The 20,997-nt window shown below is 46.0% G+C and overlaps 1 protein-coding gene across 1 annotated transcript in view; it reads right to left on the bottom strand.

The window, feature by feature from the left end:
* The window catches only part of LOC137551175 (uncharacterized), a 51,918-nt gene extending 31,191 nt beyond the window's left edge, over window positions 1–20,727 (bottom strand). The window contains exon 1 of the mRNA XM_068271325.1: window positions 20,680–20,727. Coding sequence (XP_068127426.1) covers window positions 20,680–20,682 — 3 coding nt within the window. The 5' untranslated portion in view covers window positions 20,683–20,727. The remainder of the gene's footprint in view (window positions 1–20,679) is intronic.
* Between the last annotated feature and the right edge of the window lie 270 nt (window positions 20,728–20,997).

Genomic DNA, 20,997 nt, shown 5'->3' with positions numbered 1-20,997 from the left:
GTTCACAGGCTGGAAACTGTCTGAGATCACACTGTGGGAGAGGAATAACCATGATATCAGTCATATAGACGTTCCTATTGCACTATTAGAAAAAAAAGGTAAAGATTTCTGGTGAGAAAGGGGTTCTTTGGCCAATCCCTGCCTTGTTGAAGATGGCCTGTAATTGGGAGTGTTGTTTAGTTGCCCAGTGGGTCAACCCCTGAATGAGTAAATACGTAAAAGGGGTGTTTTGCAGACCCATTGCCTAGTCACAAAAGGTCAAAATGAAAAATATACATCTGGAATTATGGGACTTTGTAGTCTTATATCTCTATCTGAAAACGTGTATCTTGATTGCAGGCTTTGTTGGAAAGTGGTAGTGTTGGCTGATATGTCCTGATTCTGAAATGTCCCAAGAAAAATTGATGTAACTCCTTGTGTTAGGTTATATGAATGTGGCACTGGCACCAAGAATCTGAGGATGACATCATTGATCATGAGTCACTGTGCTAAGTTCATATAGCCTTGTTGTGTTGGGATTATCTCAGTTTCTGGAGTTAGGAGGTGGAAGGCTGGAGCTGCTATTGCTACAGGGACCTCCAATCAAAATGCAAAAAACAAGAAGATAAAAGTTTACAGAAGAATTTACAAGATCTCAGGATGTATTTGAAATAGGTGCAAATTACAGAGGGACAAATAAATACATTTAGATTTTTTTTAGATTTGGATTTAACCACTTTAGCCTTCAGTCGTTTTCACTTTATGCATCCGAGCAATGTTCACCTCCCATTCATTAGCCTATAACCTTATCACTACTTATCACAATGAACTTATCTATATCTTGTTTTTTCCGCCACCAATTAGGCTTTCTTTGGGTGGTACATTTTGCTAAGAGCCACTTTACTGTAAATGCATTTTCACAGGAAGAGTAAAAAAAAAACGGAAAAAAATCATTATTTCTCAGTTTTCAGCCATTATAGTTTTAAAATAATACATGCCTCCATAATTAAAACTCACGTATTGTATTTGCCCATATGTCCCGGTTATTACACCGTTAAAATTATGTCCCTATAACAATGTGTGGCGACAATATTTTATTTGGAAATAAAGGTGCATTTTTTCCGTTTTGCATCTATCACTATTTACAAGATTAGAATAAAAAAAATATAGAAATATTTCATCTTTACATTGATATTTAAAAAGTTTAGACCCTTAGGTAAATATTTACATGTTTTTTTTTATTATTGTAATTTTTTTTTTATATTAAACATTTTATTTAGGTATTTTTTGGGAGGGTGGGATGTAAACAGTACTTTTATAATGTAAATGTGTTAAGCTTTATTTTTTTAACTTTTAGTTGTAGTTTTACTTTTTGGCCACAAGATGGCGGTCATGAGTTTGTTTACATGACGTCACTCTAAGCGTAACATACGCTTAGAGGGACGCATGGGGGATGCAACAGCCAGAAAAAGCGGAGCTTCTGAGAGAAGCTGTCGCTTTTTCTGCGGGGGAGAGGAATCAGTGATCGGGCACCATAGCCCGATTCACTGATTCGTGGGCTAATGATCCACGGCCGGGAGCGCGCGGGCACACGTGCGATCAGCCGCGGGAGTGCGCAGACGCGCACATGGCCTCCTGGGTGTAGCTAGTACGTCCAGGAGGCCAAAGTAGTTAAACAAAGCTGTCAGATGAGAATGGTTGCATATAAAGCCTCTTTGGTTGTGAAAGAGAGCCAGTCTGCACAGCGAAAATCAGGTAAGTCTTTTAAGGCTACTTTCCCACCAAGACGTTGCAATTTAGGGGACGTTATGGTCGCATAACGTGCCCCTAACGCAACTTATGGTGATGTTGAAGTTGGACGTCAGATTGAGCTGCGTTATGCAGCTCTCAAAGCAGCCGCTCCAGGTTAGTGATAGGAAGTCCGGATCTTTTTAAGGATTCGGATCATTTGAATCGGATCATTGAAAAGATCCGGATCTTTGAACCAAATCATTTAAATCATTTTACTAGGGAAGCAGACTGGGTGAAATGACTAGCAGGACAGGACTTTCCCTGCACTGTACATTCTGTATGTTCTGGTTTCCTACAGACAGACATCCACTGTGAACCGAATCTTTCATTGTGATGATCCAGATGATTCAACTCACAAAAAATATCCGAATCAAATGAACGATTCGTTCATGATCCGGACAACACTACAGTCCCACCACTAGTCTCTGCAGTGCAGTGAATATTAATTAGCCATGTGGCTGGCTGCTGAGGAGGAGGGGAGACCTCCTCCTCCAACATTACTGAGCATGTGCAAACAGTCTAACGCTGCTTAGCCCAGTATAGCGTACAGCATGCAGCACTTTGTTTAAACATGCAGCGTTACAATGTAACGCAACGTGGGCACTGTACATGAGCACATTGATTTTACAGTGCTGTAAGTTAGGCAACGTGGGCACTGTGAACAGCCCATTGATTTTGAATTGCTGTGAGTTGGGCTTCGTTACAGGCTGCTGTAACGTGGGACTTTAACGTCCCACTGTGAAACCAGCCTAAATGTAAATAGTGGCTTTGCTAATACAGTGTGTGCCACCAACATAGTCTGCAAGAAAAAAATGCTTGCATATGGGAAGAGTCATGGATGATTTAAAAAAGTATGTGTAGATATCAGAGTCAGAGATAGCTTTCACTTGAAAGCTGTTACTGATATTTTTGGTCACTGCTGAGCCATTGTCTTCTAGCACAAATACAAAATTGCAACATTTCTCATTATGCAAGACAGCAGCCAGGGTGCTTTGGATCCAAAACTGAGTTCTAGTAACACCTCTGGCTAAAACTACCAGATCCCAAGGCATCGTTCCAGCCAGGGGTTCAGGCAGATGTGAACAGTGTAACGAAAAATCTGCAACGCCGGATGGATTGCGGAAATATGGTCGCATCCAGTCCGGCAAGCGGACCTTCCAACGCGGGATGCGGAAATTCGTCCGCATCCGCTGCGCACACCCGTCCGAGCACTCTGCTCCAAACTCACCAACATGCTGTTCACCAGGGTTCTGCCATCTTGCCTCTAGGGGGTGCGGCCGCACACCAGACACGCCTTTATACTCTTAGAAAGCGTGTCAGCTGACCTGGAGGTCAGCTGACATTTTAGCCTGCTCTGATTGGTTGCTGCCTGGGGTGGAGACTTCTCTCCCAGGCAGTATATAAGGAAGTGCTTTTCAGTCACACTTTGTCTGTGTTTGCGATACCCTGTGTCAGCACTCAGACCTTAGACTAGATCCCAGGTGTTGAAACCAAGGACTTCACACCTAGACTAGGAGATTATTATTATTGTTATTGATTCTCTGTGTATGATTCTGTGCCTGTCTTGACTTCTCTTCTGCTTCCTGATTCTGTACTCTGCCAGCCCGTACCGTTAACGACTATTGGCTTGGTTCCTGACTATTCTCTCGTCTCACGTCTCTGTACTGTTGCCGCCTGTACTGTTGCCGAACCTCTTTCTGTCTGACCTTGCTCCCTTCAGTGGAACGTCTCCTACTGTTGGGTTATTATCTGAGGCTTGCCTCCCTGAGACGCCGGCCCTAGCAGACCGTTACTGCCAGAGGCCGAGATTCCTCCACTGCCACTTTGGGGGATCTCACACACGGGGTTCCCATTCAGAGGTAACCACACCTCTGAGGAATTGCCGTGTGGTGGATATTTCCACAACTTTGTGAATATTTACTGCTTTGTATATTTTCATGTTGTTCGTGTGTCCACTGCTTTACATCTACCCGCATTATTAGCAATTCCGCAGATTGCTATATAATCGGGTCTATCCTTGTATTATTGGCGATACTGCGGATCCCCAATAATCAAGGTTCGGGGTGTGACACTGGTCTGAGTAGATCATTTCAGGCACTTACCGTGTTAGTGAGCCTTCCGCTGATTTACCATCAGGAAGATACTTACTATTTCACTCTAACATATCTGCATTAGTGGTGATTCTGTATATCACCACTTAATCAGATATTTGTGCCTCTTGCTGACACCAATCGTTACAGAAACACAGACCATAAAGAAGTAAGATGGAGGGGGTGATAAACCAGCTTCAGACTGTAAGGGCAGAGTTAGAACAGCTGAAGATTACTGTAACTGCACAGCAGGCTCAGATTACTCAGTTAAATGAGACTGTCCAAAGGTTGCAATCACCACTTAACGTTCTACCTCCCCCGGCTCTTAGCGAGCCTAAAATGAACATTCCTGAGAAATTTTCAGGCACAAGGTCAGATTTCCAGAATTTCCGTCACAGAGTGCTGTCTTACTTTGAGATGAAACCTGTGTCCTCGGGAACCGAGGCTCAGAAGGTCACTCTTATCAAGACTCTATTGCATGCAGATTCCCAGACGTGGGCTTATGGCTTACCTGATGAGCATCCTGCTCTGTCTTCTGTCCAGGAGTTTTTTAAGGCCATGGCGGTCATCTACGATGATCCAGATAGTGCCGCCACGGCCGAACGTAAGCTCAAAAACCTTAGACAAGGACGCAGTACTGCTGAGGAGTATGCGTCAGAGTTTAGGAAGTGGGCTGTGTCCTCTAGATGGGAGCGATATGCACTCTTGGATAGATACCTAGATGGGTTGTCAGAAGCAGTAACTGACGTGATGGTTAGTCATCCGGAACCCAAAGATCTAGATGAGGCTATTACGCTGTCTATTAAAATAGATAGGCGTCTGAGGTACAACAAGAAGGGCAGGTACCCCATGTACTCTAGGACTTCTGGGGCCAGTAGCTCGGCAGCAGTTGAGACTGAGGAGCCGATGCAGTTAGGCCACGGGCGCCTCACGGAGGCGGAAAGGTCAAGAAGACGCAGAGAGGGTCTTTGCATGTACTGCGGGGAAAAGGGCCACATTGCACAAAACTGTGGTAGGAAGTCGGGAAACTCCTCGGCTTAGGTGTGGTAGGGGGTACCACCCTAAGCGGAATTGTTTTACCTCCAAAACAAGAAAAAATTTTATTGCCCTGTTCCCTAAATTGGGAAGGGAAGAACTTTCCTACCACAGCATTTGTAGATTCCGGGTCAACAGCTAACTTTTTAGATTTAAGCTTTGCTTTAAGTTTAAATATCCCTGTACTTCCGGTAGGAAGACATTTATATGTTACAGCGATTGATGACACTCCTTTGCAAGGAAAGTCCCCACTGTGTCAGACACCTCCCCTCTCGCTGCAAGTGGGAGCTCTGCACAGGGAGGTCATACAGTTTTTCGTTTTAAAGATGTCTACCTCTACGGTGATACTAGGGTTGCCCTGGTTACGATTACATTCTCCTCAGTTTGATTGGGGGAATGGGCAGTTGACTACTTGGTCGCCTTATTGTACACAACATTGTTTACAGAATGTAGTTTTGTGTTCTACTAAGATTCAAGTGGAAGGAGTACCTCCACAATATCAGGAATATGCTGATGTCTTTTGTCCTAGGGCAGCAGATCAATTACCCCCCCATAGACCTTTTGATTGCCCAATAGATTTGAAACCAGGAACCATGCCACCCAGGGGCCACCTATACAACCTCTCGTCCCCGGAAAAATTGGCCATGGACGAGTACATTCAGGAGAATTTGCAGAAGGGTTTCATCCGCCCTTCAAGATCTCCTGCAGGAGCGGGATTCTTTTTCGTTCAGAAAAAAGATGGTGGTTTGCGCCCCTGTATTGACTACAGGGGTCTAAATAAGATCACGATTAAGAATCGGTATCCACTACCGCTAATCGACGATTTATTTACACAGGTTCCCGGGGCTTCTGTTTTCACTAAGTTGGATCTAAGGGGGGCCTACAATTTGATCCGTATCAGGGAGGAAGATGAATGGAAGACGGCATTCAACACTCCCAAGGGGCATTACGAATACTTGGTGATGCCCTTTGGGTTGTGTAACGCTCCTGCAGTTTTTCAGGAGTTCGTCAACGAGATTTTTAGGGAGGTACTGGGTCGCTTTGTAATCGTCTACTTAGATGATATCTTAATATTTTCTAAAAATATCACGGAACACCGCCAACATGTGAAGTATGTGTTACAAAGACTCAGGGAGAATCAATTGTTTGCGAAATTAGAGAAATGTGTTTTTGAGGTAAAGGAGATTGCCTTTCTTGGTTACATTATCTCTACATCAGGGTTGTCCATGGATCCCAAAAAGGTCTCTGCTGTAAGGGATTGGCCACAACCATCTGGGCTTAAAGCACTACAGAGATTCTTGGGATTCGCAAATTATTATAGAAAATTTATCAAGGGGTTCTCTTCGGTGGTGTCTCCGCTTACTAATTTGACAAAAAAAGGGGCTGATGCCACTCATTGGTCAGAAGAAGCAGTTGTGGCATTTTCCTCTCTGAAAGAGGCATTCTGTTCTGCTCCCATATTACGTCATGTAGATGTTGCTTACCCATTTATAGTGGAGGTGGATGCCTCGGAGGTTGGAGTAGGAGCAGTATTGTCTCAACGTTCAGGACTTCAGGGCAAGCTTCATCCCTGTGCTTTTTTTTCCAGAAAATTCTCTCCTGCCCAGAGAAATTATGATGTTGGAAACAGGGAATTATTAGCCATCAAGCTTGCTTTTGAGGAGTGGCGCCACTGGTTAGAGGGGGCGGAGCATGTAATTACTGTGTACACGGATCATAAAAATTTACAGTACATTGAAAAAGCTAAAAGACTCACCCCCAGACAGGCTAGATGGGCTCTCTTTTTCTGCCGTTTTAATTTTATAATTACATTCACACCAGGGAGTAAGAACGTTAAAGCGGACGCCCTTTCTCGTTGTTTTGAACCTGAAACTGCTCCATCTCCTTCCTCAGAAAGTATTCTGTCGAAAGAGATCATCCTGGCAGCCACTGAGATAGTTGAAGACCTTCCTAGCCTCTTAAGTCCTTTTCAATTAGAAGTGCCAGAAGGGAAACCAAGAGGGGTTCTTTATGTCCCTTGTACTTTACGTCCCAAAGTGCTGCAGTTGTTTCATGGACACAAGAATGCTGGACACCCTGGCATTACCCGAACCCAAGAATTGTTGTGTAGATCTGTCTGGTGGCCATCTCTACAACAAGATTGCAAGGAATTTGTTAAGACCTGTACCGTCTGTGCCAGGAGCAAACCCTCCCGACTGGCTCCAGTTGGAACTTTGCAGTCTCTGCCCTCCCCTCAGGAGCCATGGACACATATTTCCATGGACTTCGTGGGAGAACTTCCAGATTCCAATGGAAAGACTGTCATATGGGTGGTCACAGACAGATTCAGTAAGATGGCCCACTTTGTGCCTTTGAGTGGTTTCCCTACTGCTCAAAAATTAGCAGATCTTTTTATTCAAAATATCTTTAAATTACACGGCATTCCAGAGAATGTTGTCTCAGACAGAGGGGTCCAGTTTGTCTCTAGGTTCTGGCGGGCCTTCTGTAGGGGGATGGGTATGTCGTTGTCCTTTTCATCAGGATCCCATCCACAGACCAACGGCCAGACAGAGAGGACCAATCAATCTTTGGAACAGTTCCTGAGATGTTATGTGGCGGACGCCCAACACCAGTGGGCGGAGTTTCTACCATTTGCTGAGTTCGCACATAACAATCTCAGGAATGAGTCCTCTGGTTATGCGCCTTTTCAAATTGTCAATGGGAAATCTCCCAAATTTTCTCCTTTGCCAGTGTCGACCTCTCCATTCCCTGTCCTGGAGGAGTGGCAGGAATCTTTCAAGAGGATTTGGGCTAATGTCGGAGAAAATTTAAAAAAGGCTTTCATCATACAGAAGAGGCAGGCAGATAAGAGACGGTCTGCGGAGTGGGAGTTTAAACCAGGAGACAGAGTTTGGATATCAACTCGTCATATAGCTCTGAGGCAGCCATCCGCGAAACTGGGGCCCAGGTATATTGGACCATATCCAATTTCCGAAAGGGTTAATCGTGTTACTTACAGAGTCAGGTTACCGCAGTCTCTAAAGGTGGGGAAAGCCTTTCATGTGTCACTCCTGAAACCAGCTGTTCAGGTGGATTCCCCCCCTCCTCACCCTGTCATGGTTGATGGTGAGCCTGAATGGGAGGTTGAGGAGATCTTGGACTCCAGACGAGTTCAGGGTTCAGTGCAGTATTTGGTGCATTGGAGAGGGTACGGTCTAGAGGAAAGATCCTGGGTCAAAGCAGGTGATTTACATGCTGATAAACTTAGGAGACGGTTCCATGAGCTCCATCCTGACAGGCCAGGTGGGACGTGTCCGGAGTCCACGCCTAGAGGGAGGGGTACTGTAACGAAAAATCTGCAACGCCGGATGGATTGCGGAAATATGGTCGCATCCAGTCCGGCAAGCGGACCTTCCAACGCGGGATGCGGAAATTCGTCCGCATCCGCTGCGCACACCCGTCCGAGCACTCTGCTCCAAACTCACCAACATGCTGTTCACCAGGGTTCTGCCATCTTGCCTCTAGGGGGTGCGGCCGCACACCAGACACGCCTTTATACTCTTAGAAAGCGTGTCAGCTGACCTGGAGGTCAGCTGACATTTTAGCCTGCTCTGATTGGTTGCTGCCTGGGGTGGAGACTTCTCTCCCAGGCAGTATATAAGGAAGTGCTTTTCAGTCACACTTTGTCTGTGTTTGCGATACCCTGTGTCAGCACTCAGACCTTAGACTAGATCCCAGGTGTTGAAACCAAGGACTTCACACCTAGACTAGGAGATTATTATTATTGTTATTGATTCTCTGTGTATGATTCTGTGCCTGTCTTGACTTCTCTTCTGCTTCCTGATTCTGTACTCTGCCAGCCCGTACCGTTAACGACTATTGGCTTGGTTCCTGACTATTCTCTCGTCTCACGTCTCTGTACTGTTGCCGCCTGTACTGTTGCCGAACCTCTTTCTGTCTGACCTTGCTCCCTTCAGTGGAACGTCTCCTACTGTTGGGTTATTATCTGAGGCTTGCCTCCCTGAGACGCCGGCCCTAGCAGACCGTTACTGCCAGAGGCCGAGATTCCTCCACTGCCACTTTGGGGGATCTCACACACGGGGTTCCCATTCAGAGGTAACCACACCTCTGAGGAATTGCCGTGTGGTGGATATTTCCACAACTTTGTGAATATTTACTGCTTTGTATATTTTCATGTTGTTCGTGTGTCCACTGCTTTACATCTACCCGCATTATTAGCAATTCCGCAGATTGCTATATAATCGGGTCTATCCTTGTATTATTGGCGATACTGCGGATCCCCAATAATCAAGGTTCGGGGTGTGACACTGGTCTGAGTAGATCATTTCAGGCACTTACCGTGTTAGTGAGCCTTCCGCTGATTTACCATCAGGAAGATACTTACTATTTCACTCTAACATATCTGCATTAGTGGTGATTCTGTATATCACCACTTAATCAGATATTTGTGCCTCTTGCTGACACCAATCGTTACAAACAGTTTTTAATGATCAGAATGCTTCAAGCAGGAGATAAAGACGAATAGCCTCTTTTTGCACCAATGTAGAGATTAGAATTGATTGAATATAGGTAAATGACTATGCTGTGCTAAACTTTATATTCAAGTCCAACCTCTAAATTATGCATACATACGTTGTTGCTTCTTATTTTGACACTTCATTGGCAAAACATTTTAACCCATCCCCTTCCTTCCCCACCATTGCTGCTGTTTGGACAGCTTAATCGGCACGTCAAATGGAAATTGGTAACATGGTTGCCAGGCACTTGACTTTCTCCAAGCAGTATTCCCCAATTGTTGACAAAAGATCAGGTCCCCAGCACTTTATGATATATTAAACAAAAATAAAGCAATTGCTCAAGGGTTACCCAATTAGTTTAGCCTTTATTAAGTAACAAAATCCAATGCCAAAAGTTATCCTAACACCATAAAACCACATAAAAACAACCTGTGGTGCGCTCCTCACACATGACACAGCACACGTCACCCAATCTCACCCACACTGTTACCGGTACCACTTACTCCGGATTTTCTTCAGAGTGGTGGGGAGGAGACTAATGCTGATGTCAATTAAGGTGGTATGCTGATATTACAACGATGAGAGTCCCGGTTAATCACAAACATATATAGCTGAACAAGCCGGAGTTACACCGATAACAGCGCTGTATCCAGTATCTCACCAATCCCTGGGCGCACAGTGTTTTTCCTCAGCTCTCTGTTCCAGCTGGATGCCCAAGATGCTGCTTGCACTCGCTAAGCTCTACCACGCTGCGGGCAACAGCGGGGAGCGTCAACTCAGCGTCTACCCGGTCCTCCCAACAGAGATCAGCATGGAGTGAGGTGCTCAGTACACAGGATGGGACATGACCCCGCCCATCGATGCGTTGTGCCCACCCACTGCGAGCTTCGTCGGGATCATTGGTAATTGGTAACATGGTTGCCAGGCACTTGACTTTCTCTAAGCAGTATGCCCCAATTGTTGACAAAAGATCAGGTCCCCAGCACTTCATGGCCACAAAATTATATTGTGGCCTATGGGGTAGCTGAGAAATGACAGGCGTGGTTCAACAAGAAGGATTGCTTTGCAAATTATTGTATTATTTTTACATTCTAATATAAGAAAGCCTTATAGAAAGAAAGAACCAGTGTGATGTGAAAAGTAAAAATCTGACTTTTACTCATGAATTCCTAATAGCATTCATGACTGGGGATGTGGTGGGGAGTGGGTGGATGTGTGCTGAGGATGCACATGGAATGCTTTCCACCCAATTTGACCACGTTGCTCATATCTATCAAACATCTATTGCACCCAACATATTGGATCAATTCACTTTTGATCTATTTCAGGCAATCGAAGTGTGTAATTGAAAGTATTATTACCATAATTTGGTCCTGCAGTTTGAATGCTCATATTGTGCCTTTAATTTGCTGTCGGGCTTCTGTAGAGTATTTATAAGGCAGATGCTGCTTTGAAGTCAGTTCCTACCTATTCTGTGTTTTTATTTTTACCCCTACATTCAGTGCAAATAAAAATGCCATTATGTTTGGTTAGTGCTACGTTTGTGCCCATTTGAGCTGCAAACATTAAGATTTGCGCTGCTTTCGTTTTGAAGATAATAGCATTTTTTCTCCAGACAATAACATCACTCAGCCCCCGTACAACAGCCTACAGGCTTGAAACTTGTATTGTGCTGTGTTTGTGCTCATGTGTGCTGCAAAAATCCTTCTTTTATCTTTTCAAGTTTTTGAGATATTCAGGTATTCTTTCAAGGTCAAAAGTTCACTCAGCCTCATGTTGTAAAGGGGCAGGGGGAGTAGGTTCTGAGTGAACTTTTGACCTTTATAGCATAAATTAGAAGAAACACAGCGAGAGCAGCACAAATCTTAATTTTTTGCTGCACAAATGAGCACAAACTTACCACTAACCAAACATGAAGGAATTTTTGTAGGTGAGCCAGTTTCACAGGGCCAGATTTATCAAAGCATTACCGACAGTTTTTTCTTCTTAAACTGTTCTAACCAGCAGTGAGAACAGTTCTGCATGATAATAAGAACCTTCTTAAATCCTAGGTAATAGCGGCAGTTTAGCGTGAATTTCTAAAGCTGCACTACAGTTAAGAAAAGTTCAAATCCATTCCTAAACTGCTGCAGATTAAGAAGTGCTTAATAGCAGTTCTGCAGAGTGCAGACTAGACATGATTTATGAAGTGCTCCTCCCCCTACTGAATTCCTCCTCAGAGCCTGCTGGTATCAATACAGCAATTATATTGGTTACCTCAGCAACAGCAATTCCCATCATACACTGCACTGTCTGAGAAACCTTCCTAGCTCCTCCTATCTTACAACAGTTTAAACTCCTTGGCGGTAGTCCCGAGCTGAGCTCAGGCTATGCCGCCGCGGAGGATTGCTCTGGCCCTGCTGGGCCGATTTAAATAATTTTTTTTTCAAACACGCAGCTAGCACTTTGCTAGCTGCATGTTTGTTCCGATCGCCGCCGATCGCCGCCGATCCGCCGCTACCTGGCGTGAAAGAGGGCCCCCCCAGACCCCTTGCGCAGCCTGGCCAATCACCGCCAGGCTGCGCCATGGGGTGGATCGGGACTCCCTGTGATGTCATGACGTCAATGACGTTGATGATGTCAGTCCGATCATCACCACGGCGACGGGGGAAGCCCATACAGGAAATCCCGTTCAGAACGTGATTTCCTGTTGGGTATTTGCGCCGGCGGGGATCGGAGGGGTGGGTGGGATAGCGAAGGGAGGGGGGAAGCATGTAGCTAGCGCTAGGCTAGCTACATGCTAAAAAAAAAAAATAGCGAAAAAAAAAACACCCGCAGCTGTGCGCCGCAATAAATCATAATGGCAGGGAGGTTAAGAAGGGATCTGCACTATCTAGTGATTTCTTAAGATACCTGAGACAGTTCTGCACCGATTTCTAAAAACCTACCAATATTTTGTCTCAGACACTGTTGATAAATGTCCCCCACAGAGCTCACAGAAAACTGGACCAAAAGTAAGCTGTTGTCCAGGGCAACAAAAAAGTTGCAAGAAAGGAGCTGTTGAAAGAAAGGAGAATTCTCCCTGGTTGCTCTTGGCAGCTGCTACACTTCTGCTGCAGTCTTGATAAATTAAGCCCAGAGGATTTACACACAACATCCTTGGATACTTATAATGCTTACCTGAGGAAAATGTATGCGTGCTCTAACACCAAGTTTTAACCCTAGCAAGTCTGGCTCTGCAAATCTGGCTCAATTGGCTATTCATGAGGCAATGCTCATGCAAATATGCATTGGCTTTCGCACACCAAACTATGCAAGGTCAAAAAACGAATACCGCAAAGCGGTCGCCCTGCGGGAATTAGTTGATGCCACATTAGCATTATCCAGGAGCGCCACGGGGAGGCTTCCCAATGGTGCCTCCAAAGGATACAACTACAAAAAATGCTTACCTGAGGAAAATGTATGCGTGCTCTAACACCAAGTTACTTGGATACTTATGTCAAAGATCTATTAGTAAAAACCAAGTGGTTTCATGGAAAGCTTTGCCTGTCATCCATATCTGTTGACCTGCAAGCTAATCCTATGAAAAATAATGCTGTTTGTGGTCACACTAGAATGACTGGAGACCTGAGATAATAGTGTATTTTTAAACATATTTGGATAGCATCTACCTTTGTATAGTCTGAACATTTTGCCTGTTTGTCTATGAATATACAGTTACCTTTATTTGCAACTTATTTCCTGTTCTGGTAGCTTATAGCATTTTATTTTGAGCAACACAGTGTGGCAAATTATTCTGAAGCATTTTCTATTATTTTTTATTTGCCATATCATGTTAACATCTGCAGAATGTGCCCTGCTTAAATAGTAATCTATATCCCAAGGGACACATAGCTGGTTAGGAAATAGGAAAATATGTCATGAACAGTATCATAACTAGATTCTGCTCTAAAATAGTCACAGCCCCCATAGCGCCCTTTGATAATTGGCTACTGTTATTCCGCAGGAAAAACAGCAAACCGTTTGAAATCAACTGAAACTAGGAAGAGTGAGAGAAGATGAGCACCACTAAATAAACGAATGCATAATTTTAAATAGAGGTACCGTAATCACATTATTTCTTCTCATTTATTTAGACCAATTTTAAGTCAAATTAACACTGCATATGTTGAGGCGTATGTGCAGTGATTAACCTTATGACAATGCATGCTTGGGTGAGTTGAGAACACCTTTCTCTAAAACTCCTGACAATATAAAAGTACTTCTCAGGGACATGAATCATCAATATTCAACATCTCACTCTCAAATTGTAAGGAGAAGAGAGGCACCAACATATATCTAAAAACTTTAAACAAATGTATTTATATACACAGCACTGTATGTTGGAGTATATAAATAAATTTGTTTGTACTAAAACCGACAGTATCATGTCTGCTTCGGGGAGATGAGTAGAGATGGCCCGGACGGTTCGCATGCAAACTTATTCGCGCGAACTTTATGGCGGTTCGACCCGCTCCCTATATTCCATCATTAGGGTCAACTTTGACCCTCTACATCACAGTCAGCAGGCACAGGGTAGCCAATCAGGCTACACTCCCTCCTGGAGTTCCCCCCCCCCCCTTATAAAACGTATAAAACGCAGGCAGCTTCAGCCATTTTACTCACTCGTGTGGCTGCAGTAATTCGAGAAGGGAGAAAACCTTGCTGCTGCTGACATAGGGAAAGCTTAGTTAGGCTCTTGTGTTAGGCTTGTTAGGTTGCTCCTTCTTGCTGATCTTATTGCAAAAAGTCACTCCTCATCCTCAACAGCTCTTTTGAGAACTAATGTTGTTCTTGTGATCTATTTTGTGTGTGTGTGTGTGTGTGTGTGTCTGTGTCCCACAGACACTTGTGTTGCATATACAGCCTTGGTAATTCCTACTGTGCCACTGCCAGGCCCAGCACATTCAGTGACCACCTGTGTGTGTGACAGGCAGCTGCACATTTGTAATAACAATCACTGCATACCCACCTGTTGTTGTTCAGTGCACCTACCTACCTACGTGACCGCACCTGTTCAGGGTACCTATGTGTGTGACAGGCAGCTTCACATTCGTAATAACAATCACTGTATACCCACCTGTTGTTGTTCAGTGCACCTACCTACCTACCTACGTGAGCGCACGCAGTGTCACTGCACCTGTTCAGGGTACCTGTATGTGTGTGTGACAGGTGCACATTTGTAATACCAATCACTGCATACCCACCTGTTGTTGTTCAGTGCACCTACCTACCTACCTACGTGAGCGCACGCAGTGTTAAATACCACAAGTCACTGCACCTGTTCATGGTACCAGTGTGTGTGACAACTGCAAATTTGTAATACCAGTCATTGCATAATTGTTCACAGTACCTGTGTGACCACACACTGTGTAATATACCAGTCCGTGCATACCTGTCAACTGTTAGACAGCTGCACATTGTATTGTAATACCAGTCACTGCATACCTTTCACTGCACCTGTGTGACTGCACATTGTATTAGTCAAGTCAGTGCATACCTTTCACTTCACCCCCCCCCCCCCCCTGATATGGACAAAACAGGTAGAGGCAGAGGCAGGGGCAGACCCAGAGGCAGGCCACCCGGCAGGTCTGTTCGAGGTCGTGCTGATGTAATTTAGTGCGGCCCTGGACCAAAATACAGTGCTCAGGAGAAGGCACGTCTCATCAACTCCCAAGATTGTCAGGACGTGGTTGACTATTTAACACAGAACCCCTCATCTTCCGCAGCCACGAGCGATACTACAAGCACCAGATCCGCTGCATTTGACACTTCACAGGAGTTATTTGGTGGGGAATTAACTGATTCACAGACATTATTATTACAACCAGATGAAGGCGCTAAGCAAGTAACACCACCTCATATGTCTGAGTTAGGTGACACTATGGACGTAACGTGTGAGGAAGAGGATGATGAAGTACCTGCTGTTGGTGCAGTTTATGAGGTGTCTGAGGCAAGCGAAGCAGGGGAGGATGGTTATGATGATTATGATGATACAGATGCCACGTGGGATCCTAAGAGACAAGATGATCAAGGGGACAGTTCAGAGGGGAAGTCAGAGAGGAGTAGGAGGAGACGAGTTGCTGAAAGAAGAAGGGGGAGCTTGTCATCAGAAACAGCTGGAGGCAGTGTCCAGCGCCATGTATCACCAGCTATGGACAGCCAGCCAACATGCCCTTCAACGTCAGCTGCTGATGTCACCATAGTGCCATCACCCTAGGGGGGCTCAGCGGTTTGTAAATTTTAGTGTGTCTGCCGTACATCAGAGAAATGCCATCTGTTCTCTCTGCCTCCAAAAATAGAGCCGTGGAAAGGCCAACAGCCGCATAGGTCAATTACCTTACGAAGGCACATGGAGAAAAGGCACAATGGGAAAAGCAGCACACAAAAGCAAAGCCACCCTCCTCCTCCTCTTCCTCCTTCTGGTGCATCATCTTTAGCCGCTTTCTCCCTTGCACCTTCACAATCACAGCCACCCTCCTCCACTCCGCCTCTCACCTTGAGCGGTTCCTGTTCACAGCAGCAGCCAGGTTTCCGTGAGGGCAATCTTTGAGAAGGAAGATGCCAATGTCTGCCAGTCACCCCCTTGCCCAGCGTCTGACAGCTGGCTTGACGGAACTGTTAGCTCGCCAGCTGTTACCATACCAGCTGCTGGACTTTGAGGCCTTCCAAAAATGTATGGCCATTGGGACACCTCAGTGGAAGATACCAGGTCGCAATTATTTCTCAAAAAAGGTGATACCCAAACTGTACCGTGAAGTTGAAAGGCAAGTGGTGTCATCTCTGGCACACAGCGTTGGGTCAAGGGTCCATCTGATCATGGATGCCTGGTCTGCCAAGCATGGTCAGGGCAGGTACATTATTTACACAGCCCATTGGGTCAACCTGGTGACCACTGGCAAGCAGGGAGTAGGTGGCTGTGCAGCAGACCTACTTGTGACACCTCCACGGTTTGCAGGCAGGCCTCTTGCCACCTCCTCTCCTTCTACTCCTACTCCTCCTGCTACATCCTCTTCACTGCTGTCATCCTCCTCCTCCTTGGCTGAGTGGCAGTTCAACTCTATGGTGCTGCGATCTCCTCTCCAGCTACACAGCCCTAGCTCCCCAGGGCCTATGCTGCATGTCAGGTACGACGGTGTCACGCCATCTTAGACATGTTTTGCCTCAAAGCGGAGAGTCACACTGGAGCAGCTCTCCTGGCTGCTCTTAACAAACAGGTGGTTCAGTGGCTGACCCCGCACCAACTGGAGATCGGCAACGTGGTATGTGACAACGGCAGCAATCTCATTTCGGCTTTGAATTTGGGAAAGTTGACACATCTACCCTGCATGGCACATGTGCTGAATCTCATAATTCAGAGATTTGTGTCTAAGTACCCAGGCTTACAGGACGTCCTGAAGCAGGCAAGGAAGTTGTGTGGGCATTTCAGGCGGTCTTACACGGCCATGGCACGCTTTGCCGATATTCAGCGGAGAAACAACTTGCCGGTGAGACGCTTGATTTGCGATAGCCCAACTAGCTGGAATTCGACCCTCCTGATGTTCGACAGCCTGCTACAACAGGAGAAAGCCATCACCCAGTATCTCTACAACTACAGTAGAAGGACACACTCTGAGGAGATGGGGATGTTCTGGCCGAAGAACTGGACACTCATGCAAAATTCCTGCAGGCTCATGCGGCCATTTGAGGAGGTGACAAACATGGTGAGTCGCAGTGAAGGCACCATCAGCGACTTGATCCCGTATGCTTTCTTCCTGCAGTGTGCTGTGCATAGAGTGGTGGATCAAGCTGTGGATGTGGAGGAGCGTGAACAGGAACGATTACAGGAGGAACAGTTGTGGAATCAATTCTCATCAGAACCAGATGTTTCCTCAACACCTGCAGCAGCACAGAGGGGGGAGGAGGAGGAAGAGTCGTGTGGGGAAGAGGAGTCAGATGAGGATGAGGAAGGTGTTTTTTTTTTTTTTTGGCAGAGGAGGCGGCAGAAGAACAACCGCAGCAGGCGTCGCAGGGGGCTAGTGCTGCTCAACGTTCCCGTGGTATTGTTCATGGCTGGGGGGAGGAGGAGAAATTACCTGACGTCACTGAGGAAGAGCAAGGGGAGATGGATAGTACGTCTGGATCCAAATTTGTGCAGATGGCATCTTTCATGCTGTCCAGCCTGTTGAGGAACTCCCATATAAAAAAACGCAAGGGGAATGAGCTGTACTGGGTGGCCACCCTACTAGACCCTCGGTATAGGCACAAAGTGGCGGAGATGTTACCAACTCACCTGAAGGCAGAAAGGATGCTGCACATACAGAACAAGCTGGCAACTATGCTTTACAGTGCGTTTAAGGGTGATGTCACAGCACAATGGAATAAAGGTACCACTGCCAGTAACCCTTCTCCCATGTCCACGCAGGCAAGGACAGGACACTCTAGCGATCTCATGGTGATGTCGGACATTCTTTAGTCCAATGCCTCGCCTTAGCCCTTCTGGATCCACCCACCACCAACGCCTCGACCGGCAGGTAGCCAACTACCTGGCCTTAAGTGTGGATGTAGTCACTGTGAGCAGCGATGAACTCTTGGACTACTGGGTGCGCAGGCTTGACCTGTGGCCAGAGCTGTCACAATTTGACATCCAACTTCTGTCTTGCCCTGCCTCAAGCGTCCTGTCAGAAAGGACCTTCAGCGCAGCTGGAGGCATTGTCACTGAGAAGAGAAGTTGCCTAAGTCACAAAAGTGTTCAGTACCTCACCTTTATCAAAATGAATGAGGCATGGATCCCGGAGGGCTACTGCCCGCCCGAAGACTAAGTCAGTCCCCACACACAGCATCTCTGCCTGCACGCCGTGTGACTGCCTGCCCCAAGACTAAGTCAGTTCCCACACAGCATCGCTGCCTGCAGGCCACTTGACTGCCTTCTCCGCCACCACCAACAGGGTCTAGGACTCCAGGTGGATTCCTGAATTTTTTTAAGGCCGCTGCTAGCAGCGGCCGCTATAATAATTTTTCTGGTGCGTGTACATGCCTGCCTAATTTTTCTGGCTGCAGCTGCAACAACAAAACAAAAGGCATGTACATGTGTCATTTCCCCTTCGTGACCGTTACCTTGCTGCGGTGAAGGGGCTTGCGTATCACAATGAAGCAATGACCACCGGCTAAATGAGTGTCTCGGGTGTGTGTGTGTGGGGGGGGGGGGGGGGGGGCACACCCAAGATAATAAGGTCATTGCTTCATTGTGGACAGACCAAATTCGATCAGCTGGACAGTCACTGTTGTTCTGTCATTGAGCTACCTGAGCCCGGCGACCATATTGGCTTGAAAACCGCCATGGCCTGCATTCTCGCCAAAGTGCACACCAGTCCAGCACAGCCGTCACTACACAAACAGCTGTGTGCGGTGCATTACACAGTGAGCTTGGTGTGTCAGTGTGAAGCAGTACTCTAATTACACTCACTGATTGATGTATACACAAGCAAGATTTTTTAAAGCACTTTAGGCCTCCAATTTAGCATGCAATGTGATTTCTGCCCTTAAAGCGCTGCTTTGCGTCAAATCCAGATTTTCCCCCAGGACTTTTGCCGTGTATCCCACTCATCCATGCAAAAACTCAGATGTTAGACCCCTTGAAACATCATTTCCATCACTTTTCTGGCCAGCATAAATGTTTCTAGTTTTCAAAGTTCGCATCCCCATTGAAGTCTATTGCGGTTTGCGAAAGTTCGTGCGAACCGAACTTTTGCGGAAGTTCGCGTTTGAGGTTCGCGAACCGTAAATTGGAGTTTGCCTGACTCTCCTGCTGATCCTGTGTCTCTAATACTTTTAGCCACAGCCCCTCAACAAGCATGCAGATCAGGTGCTCTGACAGAAGTCAGACTGGATTAGCTGCATGCTGGTTTCAGGTGTGTGATTCAGCTACTACTGCAGTCAAAGAGATCAGCAGGACTGCCAGGCAACTGGTATTGTTTAAAAGGAAACATCTATATCCCTCTCAGTTAAGGTTCCTTTTAACCTAATTATTGATTTGGAAGTCCCTAAAGAGCTTGGGACCCTGTACCCAAGGGTTTATATACATCTAGTCCCCCACAACCTACATAACTTCAATAGGCCATGCTTTTAGAAATAAATAATGGTCATTTACATTTTTGTAGCCCTTGAAATTATTGCATAGTGTATGTGTTTGTTTGCTAAAGTCCTTCAGGTCAAGGTTGGATTTATACTTTTTCCTCCCGTAGGCCAACTTTCTGGTGTCTCTATATGCAGCCCCCTACCGTATATAGCAACCATGCCTTGCATCAGAAGAAGCTCTCCTCTTCCATATGTAAAATCCATGTATAGCAACCCCACTTTTGTATATGCAGCTCCCTTGGGCAGCAGCTCTCTTCTTCCATGCTTTGTTCCTCATTTGCAGTCCCTCTTGTTCTATTTGCTGCCTCCTTACGTCAACCCTTCTGCTCACCGGTGGAACTTAACCGCAATGGCCAGGAGAGGGGCCCAGGAGCTAAGATGGCCCTTCTCTTTCTCTCCCCATACGATCATGCAGAGAAGCGATTTGGAAGACAAATATCGGATCTGAGTGGTGCCAGGTCCTCTTGGCTCTTCTTCAATGCAGCCTATAAAGGTGCGGCAGTGTTCCTCCTTACGGCTCCCAATTTCATGTGACATGCATTTAGGAGCCTACAGGGGCACCCTGCTGTGCAATCAAAGGCTGCACTGAAGAGGAGTCAAAAGGTTCTGATGCCACTGGATCAGGTACTTATTCTCCACTAGGATGGAGGGGAGAGAGAGAGATGCCTCCTCCCCACCCCATGAATGATTAAGCTGCTCACACTTTAGAGAAGGGGGAATATTGTTAAATTAATCACACTTATTGGGGGGAGGAGGGGCTTAAGGGTGTTATTATCCCTCTAGCAGCACTTACTGTATTTAGGATAGAGAAGGGGAGGGGGGTTGCAATTACTATACTGACCACAATTCATGGGGGAGGGGCATTTGTGGGGATTACTAGCAATTGCCCGCATTTGCTGGGGGTTACTGAAAGAGAGAGGGTTAAGGTGGTCAATATGGGGTAAAGGATGAAACTTAGGTGGGGGCCCAATTATTATTTTGCTGCATGGGGACCCCCTGGTTTGTAATTACACCCCTGGCTCTCCTCTTTATCTAGCTATCCTCCTAGGCAGTAGCATCCCTCGGCCGCAACCTATGAGGCCTTTGCAGAAATCAAGCTAAACTTCAGATAAGTTCACTGTATCACTGATTACCATCTCCAGCCTTCTGGCTGTTTCTTTCCTCCTTGTGGAGTTGTGGACATTCCAGGGCGGCAGCTAGTATGAAAGAAAGAAGACATATGCATATTTGACTTGTCCAAGTTCCTTTAAGACTGCAAATTTGAATACAATGGTTAGTGGATTAGTGTAAAGGTAGCCATACACTGGTCGATTTGTCATCAGATTCGACTAACAGATAGATCCCTCTCTGATCGAATCTGATCAGAGAGGGATCGTATGGCTACCTTTACTGCAAACAGATTGTGAACCGATTTCAGCCTGAAACCGTTCACAATCTGTTGTGGTGGTGGT

This window comes from Hyperolius riggenbachi, chromosome 1 (genome assembly GCF_040937935.1).
Source record: "Hyperolius riggenbachi isolate aHypRig1 chromosome 1, aHypRig1.pri, whole genome shotgun sequence".
NCBI lineage: Eukaryota > Metazoa > Chordata > Amphibia > Anura > Hyperoliidae > Hyperolius > Hyperolius riggenbachi.
This window is presented reverse-complemented; position numbering and strand designations above follow the sequence as displayed.